Source organism: Cynoglossus semilaevis, chromosome 1 (assembly GCF_000523025.1).
Source record: "Cynoglossus semilaevis isolate Cse_v1.0 chromosome 1, Cse_v1.0, whole genome shotgun sequence".
NCBI lineage: Eukaryota > Metazoa > Chordata > Actinopteri > Pleuronectiformes > Cynoglossidae > Cynoglossus > Cynoglossus semilaevis.
In genome coordinates, this window is record NC_024307.1 from 10,134,697 (window position 1) to 10,144,201 (window position 9,505).

General features: G+C 38.9%; 1 protein-coding gene across 1 annotated transcript in view; it reads left to right on the plus strand.

Moving 5' to 3' along the window:
- Positions 1–9,505, plus strand: part of myo10l1 (myosin X, like 1) — a 38,583-nt gene that overhangs the window by 2,625 nt on the left and 26,453 nt on the right. The window contains exon 2 of the mRNA XM_025054785.1: positions 7,713–7,811. Within this exon, the coding sequence (XP_024910553.1) occupies positions 7,713–7,811 (99 nt within the window). The remainder of the gene's footprint in view (positions 1–7,712; positions 7,812–9,505) is intronic.

The following is a 9,505-nucleotide window of genomic DNA, read 5'->3' on the forward strand; positions in this document are numbered from 1 at the left end:
GTGAAGTGTCAGGTGTCGTTAGACAACTGCACTGCACAATCCCTTCATTTTTCAAATGGATGCTAAGTTGTACAAGATGCTCCACCAACATTTAGAGCTTAGAATAAAACCGTTCACGTGACTTTATGGATTTATGGTTGTTAATCTAGGTATAGGTTTGTACTTCATGCGTAAATGTACAAAGAGATCAAACCGAACAGAGTCAGAAGTTAGTGTAAGGTTTAGAACTAGTATTTATAGAATCTATCTTTTTTTTCAAAAAGATTCAAAGAACTGAAATAGATCTGGAGCCAGTAGCTGTGTAACCATCCCATAATAAAAACCCCTTTGTTTTCATGCAGGTACATTACATATTTATTGTTTTTTTTATTCATTTTTAATTTAATATAGTTTTCCAAAAAAAATTCCCTAACATCATTTTCAAAATTCATCGAGAGGGCCGGATTGAACACCCTAGCGGGCCGGTTTTGGCCCGTGGGCCGTATGTTTGACACCGTATGTTTGACATCCTTGGTGCGACATAACTTAACTAGTTCCCGTCTGAACTAATTGGCGAGTTTTACCCCCGGTCGTCGGATTGATGATGTTGATACATTTATAGGCGATGGCGTCATAACCATGAAACGAAGGACATGCTGTAGCTATACCTAAACTTTTAGCTGAAACAGTACTAGCCAAAAATTATCGAATCGTAGTTCAAGATTTGCACATATGTAGAAGAAAACAAAAAAGATAAAGGTAGCCTTCCTTTAACAAACGTTTGTCGAAAAAAACAAAAATAGCTTAAAAGTGATCAAAACATGAAGTAACAGTTATAATATGAAGGACGAGCTAGCCCACAGCAAAATATGCTAATTATTAGTAAACAACTGTGTAAATGGTACAAGAAAATTAGGCCAGTAAGATTTTTAGAGAATTTTCCAGACTTTCTCTAACAGACATTTTATTCGTGAATTTGAACTCGTTGATGTGTGCAGGTGTGAGATTAGTCACTGACGTTTTATACTGGTGTGAAAATCAGTTGGACTGGAACACAGGTGCAGCATCACCGCAGATTCATACCAGAAAACAGACAGATGTGAACATGAGAACAGCAGCTGGAGCGTCACAGCCAGTGTTGGTTTGTTAGCCTGTCATTCACAGCCTCACCTTCACTTTCTGTCGTCCACACATCTCGTCTTTTCTCCCTTCGTCCTCTGTCGCTTCCTCTTCATGCTGCAAATGATGATTTACATCTGCAATTTGTTAATTGACCAGCAGTTTTAAAGCTTTTTTTTTCACACTGGAGTGGCTTTTTCATGCAACGAAGGACGATAAAATATTAATCACATAGATGCATCCTGTACAGCCGCTCCACACGGGGTGAGGGCTGTGAAACCTTCGTGCAAACATCAGCATGAAATCCAGCATCCATGTTCGGTTCTGAGGTATGAGCATCGTTAGGTGTTTGGTTTTTTTTTACCACGGCTTTTTTTTTTTCCTGCAACGCACGTTAAATTCAGGGGTAAAAACAGCGCAAACATATGGAGACATTTGTGCAGAGACCGTGAGGAGGTTTTATTTAGCAGAGGGAAAGTAACAGTGAGTGGAGATGTGTGACCTACATTCAGCAGCTCCCAACACGTTTGTTCTGCTCAGAAGTTGCATCAACTCTGATTCTCTCTCTCTCTCTCTCTCCCTCTCTCTCCCCTTTGGCATTTTTCCAGCTCTGTCTTTCAACTCCTTCACGTCTCCTCTCCGTCCTCCTCTGTCTTACAAGACTGTAAATCAAGCAGGTGAAGGTTAATTGTGTAAATTGCATCCCGGTCAGTGTAGAGGCAGCATTTACAAGAAAGTGTTTGCTTACCGGAGATAGAGGTGATGCTGAGCATGCTGGGAAATATGACCAAAACACTGACCTTGATAAGTGACAGTTATTTCTGCTTCTACTTTCTGTGTTTGTGCTAACTGTGTTCTTTTTTTTTTTTGTGCTAACATTAACAAGTATATTTTTGTTAGCACTGTAGTCACACTGTTACTTTTTTGCTCTTTTGATGAAATTTACAGTGGTGATTAGCAGAGCCACAGACTTAAAAAAGACTCAATATTCAATATATTATAATCATTTTTCAATATTTTAGGTATTGTTTTGTTTAGTGACCTTTAGCCACTTTGTGGATACCTTGAAACTATGTATCTTTTCTAACTCAACAGTATTTTGTTTGCTAACATTGTCTTATATATATTAAATTATTAATATAGTGTTGTTTACCAGGTTAACTAGTAGCTGTTCTCTAGGTTCATTTTTCAGTCTGATTTGGTTAACTTTTAACATTTTGTCCTGTGCTCAATCTAAGCTAACTTAGCTAAAAGAATTATCATTAGCTAAAAACTTTTAACTTAATTTTATAAAAAAATATATTTATAAAAGTTTAAGAAACTTATAATTAAAATTTTGTTGTATTTTAAAATATAATATCTAATTTTTTGTTGTACTATAGCTATTTTTCTAACTTTGACGTTTTTCTGATCGTTTTGAGCTTTTATCATTTTTGCCAACGGGTAATGATTTTTGGCTAACTTTCAGCTTTTTTCAAATTGCACAAACCTCTGGCTCTGAACATCACTTCGCAGCATTTGCTAAAGCTTGCAGAAAAGATGTTGTTTCCATGGTGTCCTGTTTCCACACTGCTGCTGTGGAATCTTGTTGCCAGGGCACCACAGTGACTGCAGTTTAATCCAAGATGAGAGACAACGTGATCATTAGACTGCTCAGAACCCAGCTCTCTAAGAGGATTTGGAAACTCATAAAAACACAAACACACAATAACAAATAACACGTTTAAAATCCAGGTTTGTAGTGTAGAACTCAAGTGTTTGAGTCGAAGCAACAAAAGAAAACAGCTAGGTCTGGCGGAAAACTCACTGTTTTGCTGCTTTTTCCATACCCATCACGGTTTTTATCCTTTCTGAATAAAACGTGTGAATAATGTATGATAAATTGGCCTGAAAACTCCATCTGCTTTATATTATAATCACTTTTCCTGACAGATGTGCTTCACCCACAGGTGATACACACACACACACACACACACACACACCAGCCCATAAATGCATGTTGTTGCTCTACTTCCTGCTGCCCTAATCCGTCGAGAGCTTTTAATATTCCATTAAAGGTGATCGTATTATCACCTTTAATGGAATATGACTGGCACAGATCAGGGCCCTGAAACAGACGGGGCTGCAGAGGAACATATTGATCAGAGAGCAGCTGTTATCACACAAACGCTTGTATAAAACCGAACTCTCCGTTGACAACCTTAGGTTTAGGGTACAACACTGGGCTGCATATGACACAGCAGTCCAGTTTTTATAGGTCACAGAGTGAACAATCAACCTAATACTAGGACCTATGAATACAAACTGGACACAGAAGTTCATCAGTTACCACACAGGATCAAACCAGTGACCTTTGGGATGTAAGGCTAGAGCAATAACCACTTCCCCCCCCGCATGGCCAAACACTTGAAATTAAAAAGTTGCTGAAAAAAAAAACTGTCACCACGAAACTGTGCTCTATGATCCTTTATATTTATGGGAAAAACATCCAAACAAAATAGACAAAAACAAACAAAAAAAAAATTTTAATTTTAATTTATTTAAATATTTTAGACAAACGTAAGAAGAAAAAAAACAATCATACTAATGTATTTAGGTGAGTTAATTATTAGTTAATTAGTTATTAATATATTAAAATGGCTAAGTTTACTGAGTGAGTACTGTAATAATGTTAATGTACAATTACCACTGGCTCCGTCCTCGGTGTAGCTAACAGTATTGTGGACGTGTCATGTGAATTATTTCCATGCTGTTACAGCTAGTACTCACTTCAACAGTGGACAACTAATGAAATTACAAAGGCACTTATAACCACAGCCACAGCCACAGCCACTCCTCATCACTTCCACTCCTCCTCATCTATTATGGGTCGTCACATACATAAAGTCAAGTCACCATTTCAGTAGTCTGTTAAGAACCCTGTCATCCATGTTTGAAAATGCCTTGAGAAGACGATAAAATACTTGTTTCACATGAGGATTCAGTTTGGTGATATTTCCCACACAGTCATCGTAGTACTGCTGCTACGCTGTTGTACACAGAGCACACGTACCAAACTACTACATTTTTGTTCATCCTTTGTTGTCCCATCATGTTTGTGTGCATGTTTACAGTCATATTTTAGAAGTATTTTTGAAGTAAACATAGTTTTTTCCTACTGACTGCTGCTGCTCGTCAGTCTAATTCATGCTTTTGCTAAATCTCTCTGTCAGACGTGGACAAACAGACACACACATTCAAAGTCAACTGTGAATGCACCCTGACCTTTGGTCTCCAGAGACCTCGCTCGGCCCCTCCCACCTTCGTGTTGACCATTAGTTATCATCCATTAGCTGCCGTTTGGTCAGCTGTCATCTGTTTTACAAAAGTTAGATCATTATTAATGTCAAGAAATAAATTAATTGTGATGCCGTGATGCTTAGATTCGTACTATTCTGTGACACCAAAATGTTATTACATCTAAAGCGCAACATCAAAATGAATGATACTTTGACATCATTGCATGTATGATACTGCAACAATTAAAGATGACCTTATGTAGTGTACTTTCTAGTGTTCAGTAGACTCTTCACTGACTTCACTGACTTTCTCTGTTCCCTGGGTAAGGCACGGTGAACTTGCTGTATTAGCATGAGCTAACATTAGATTACTTTACATTTCATTAAAGTCTTAGCTGTAATGATATTTTCCTCAACAGCTGCTGCGTTGTTTCAGTTTGATCAGTCACCACTGAAGACAGGAAGAACAGACTGAACATTTTTTTTAAGATTGACAAAAATTGTATCAGACCCATTCTTTCTGCGGATGTTTAGGTGTTCTTTTTACTCCTGTCAGGGTCCGGGGCCAAAGGTCATCGTCTAAGGGTGAAGTGACAATTGAGGAGATTTGAGGTTTAATGGAGGTTGACGAACAGATGAAAGATGGAGGTGGGGGCCACTGTTTGACCAAAGCCAGGTTTGGATTTCATAGAAGAGGAAAAAGAGCCAGAGTTTGTTGTTATGCATGGCCACCGCTGCCTGTCTGGACCAGTAATGGAACAGGGGGAGGGGGAGGGGGAGATGAGGACACTAAGAGGAGGAGGAGGAGGAGGAGGAGGAGAACAAGGGTGTGGGTGGGTGTAGGAGGGTGAAATGCTAGCAGGTCATTTATAACCTTCTGTCTGCCTTCTCGTTGTTTTTGCCCCTGAGACTGAGCAGGTCTGAGGCAGAGTACATTGATTTGAAACCAAAGAGCAAATTACTTAAAGGAGAGATGGATATGTGGTAGGATTAAAAAGGAAAAGGTGAATTTCCCAAAGTTGGGAAATGTAAAGGAAAAACAGTGATGGATGATTTATATTGCAGCTCAAACCAGGATGTTTCAATACTTATATATATATATACAGTATGTGTATATATATGTATATATGTATATATGTGTATATATATATGAGTATATATATGTGTATATATATTTATATATATGTGTTCGTATATGTGTATATGTATATATATGTGTGTGTATATATATATATACATATAAATATACATATATGTGCATATATGTATATTTATATATACATGTATATATATAAATATGTATATTTATATATACATATATGTGTGTATATATGTATATATACAGTATGTATATATGTATATATATACAGTATATAGTATATTTAAGCACAACAGTTAGTCTGACAGTTAAGCTGTCATTTCCCAAAATAAAAAAAAAAACAAAATTTCATAAAATAGAAAGTGTTGTTTAAAGATCAGATAATGTTGTGTTAAAAACCCATCTCCAGTCACTGTTACCTCACTTTTCCTGCTCTTGCACCTGTGATGTCACACCTCAGTGTTATCACATGACGTTCTTATCAAACACTGGTATTCACCCAAAACTCTTTAATGTTAATGGGACACCAGTAAAGTGAACTGGGCCTCAGGGGCCCGGGCCCAGTGGTCAGTCTGACATGGTTTTAGTGGGGTCAAAGGTCATTTAATCACTTAAACAGGATGCAGTGTAGTGAACTGTGAGAATGGAACCATCGGCAGGGAAGGTCACCAGGTCAAGTCTCAACATCGTCACCACTGTAATGGTTGGCGTGTCGGAATCTGACAGGGTGATGGAAGACTGGTTGCTAAAGGCTGCGCTAATTAGCATTTAGATTGAGAGTAACAGTATGAACTAAACTGTTTACAGCGTGAATATGTCGGTGTAGAAAGTAATTTTTAGAATGAGGCACAAAATTAAACAGGTCATGAAAAAAAAAAGAGTAGCAGCTCTCTGCTGCCCTCTGCTTGGATTTTCTCTTCTTAGCAATGGTTATTAATGCACACACTCATCTGGTTTGTTAGGAATATTTGTCCTGTTATTGTCACTAATGTGTCAAAACCCTTCAGTTTCTGCCAGTTCTCCCTCATTTCCTCGACTGTTCTAATTCTTCCGCTGCCACTGTTTTGCTTCGGACTTTTTTAAAGCTTAGAGGTCAGAGGTCAGTGTCTGTGTGAATGAAGGTTCTGTGTGTGTGAAAATGTCCAGGAAGAGAACACTTCCTCTGAACATGAGACCCCCCCCTCACTCTACATAACAAATCCTCACCTCTGCACCTCCACATGTAATGATTTACATTATGGTAGACAACTTGACACACACACACACACACACACACACAGTCCCTGTTGCTTAAGCTGATAGAGAATCCAGATGTTATTCTTGTTCCCACATTTAACACATCTGTGTGTGCAGTCGTGCAGTGTGAAATTCACTTGAGGATTTCAGACGTCATTGGCAAAATTAAGTCGTAATTATGAGCATCAATTACAGGCTTTTTAAAAATCCTAATTACCGGCGGTTTGTTTTCCAAATGACTTGTGTCTTTGACATGTTGTATCAGCAGTTCAATGGTCAACTGAATCCAATCTGTTTGATCAGAATCAAGTGGAAATTTAAACCACTTTTCACGCGTTGGGCTTAGCTTTGGCAGTGAATGACAGGGGAGCCTAAGCTAGGCTAATCTAAGCTAGGCTAGGCTAGGCTAGGCTGGGCTAAACTGGATTTAAATAAACTGGGGGAGAAGAGTCTAAATTAGGCCAGACCAGGATGGGATAGGAAGGGCTAGGTCAGGCTACGCTAGGATAAGCTACAATGCTAGGTTAGCTACAATACAAAAATGTTTAAAAACACTAGGATAGACGTAGCTATGCTAGACTAGGATAGGGAAATTTACTAGTCAAATGTCAAAGATAAAATATTCGAGGAACTGGTTTTATTTTTGACAGGATAAACATATTAAAAAAAACCATATAAAAGTGTCAACACTGTGGGTCTTAATCAAAGTCTCACTGTTGCCCAGAGGCCTTTCATGACAGAAAACATTTGTTCTTTTGATTTTTGTTCAACAACTAACAAAGTTGTCGTAGGCTTGTATTTCAAATGATTTCCGAGGATGGGATTTGAAGATTCAACTGCGTGCTATTTCTCAGGCTTCTTATTTTAGCTTCAACATTTATATAAGTGATTTATAATTTTTTACAGAGATACTTTGCTTTGTCTGCAGATCATATGTATGCAGAACATGGAGAAATCATAATTAATCTTGTCCGTGTGTGTGTGTGTGTGTGTGTTTGCAGGGAGCCCGTGTTTGGGTCAGAGAGAAGGAGCAGCTGGTTCCAGCGACCGTCAACTCCTGTGGGGATGGAATGCTGGTGCTCACCACCGACTATGGAGAGGTAAGAGACTGGGCTGAAAACCCCTGAATCCTGCTCGCATGTTGTACGTCGTTAAGATGATTAGTGACGACGGTTTTAATTGTCTGGTAGCTATCATTTCATAAAAGGAACATTTGAAAAGAGAAACAAAGTATGTGGCAAGGTTTCAAGGACAAAACTAAAATAATTCATTCACATTTTGAGCAAAACATTTTTTACTGTCTAAGAATAACATTAAACGTCTCACCTTACACTCTACATGGAGTGGCCCGTTAGCTCAGTTGGTTAGCACGTGAAGCTAAAAACGTTAAGGTTGCGGGTTTGATCGCTGTAGTGTAGTTGTCATTATACCTGCCTTACAAGCAGAAGGTTCTGGGTTTGATCCCTAAAGGAACCACATACTTAATAGCACCTCCCATGGCAGAGACTCACGCTGTAAATAACTTTATATCTGGGTTTGATCCCTAAAGGAACCACACGCTGTAAATAACTTTATTGTGGTACGAATAATAAAGGAATTCAATTATTATTATCATAACATCCACATAATTATAATTAATCTAACACCATTGATGAAGTTGTTTCCTCGGCTGTACTGCTCGTACTGTAACTTGTCTGACAGTACCCAGAATATACTGTAGTGTTGTACAGTAAATCTGCTCCTGGGCTCTCTCCTCCCCACTTCTCCCCTCAGTTTATTAACCTCTGCTGTCACCCCAGTATTTTCAGTCTCTCTTGCGCCCTCTGAGACAGGTCATCAAAAGTCAGGTCAACTGTCTTGGTTTATATAATCGTCTATTACTGACCTGCTCCAGGTGACTGAGAACCGACTGTATATAAAAACTTGGGTCTGGATCAGTCTGAGTTTGGTTTTTACTTTGGTTGGATGGTTTATGTTATATATACAGTAGGTTAGTGGCGCTTTGGCCCAGAGAAAATGTCTCTGTCATTGGTGTGAAACCCCAGGGTTCACCTCCTGGGCAAGATCAAATCCCAGTTAGGGCGGTTGGTACCTTCCAGTGGACTCACCACCTGCAGGAAGGTTCAGGGGGGTTGGTACGGTGCAGTGTGATTTGGGTGGCAGTCATGGAGACTGCTGCCCCCGCGACCCGGTAACAGATGAAAATGGATGGATGGCTGGATGGATAGAGTAGGTTAACATTGTAAAAGAAGCAAAATGTGTTTTTCCCTTTTGGGCTTGGACTTGACTTGACGTAAATGTTAAAATAAAATCATCAATACACCACAGACAGGCGACGAGTGATGAACTCATGTGTTCCAGTTGAGTATTTTGATTTGAACTCTGGTTCGGGCCAAACATCTGCTCTCTGTTCTGCCTTAGACATGTTCTTATGCGTCATTTCCTTGAGCTGGATATTTTTCAGTGTGAAAGTGATTGATTTATTTACTATTTAGAAGCATTGTTACCTCACTGATCCACTTTGCAGGAAAAGAACAACACATGTTGTAGAATTTCATTAAGAGCCCTCCGTCCTACTGTGGTAGGAGATAGTCTCTTTGAAGGCTGCAGTAACCAGGATGACTGCAGGCCACTCATGTACAAGATGATGAACATTATCTCTGCATGAGGAGGAATTGTGATAAATGATAGACTGATGACATGAAATCCTGTCTCTTGGATTTTTGAACGTCGTCGTTTTTGGTTTTGTGACCAATCCAGAGAGATGAAAAACATCAATTATTTATTTTGGGTG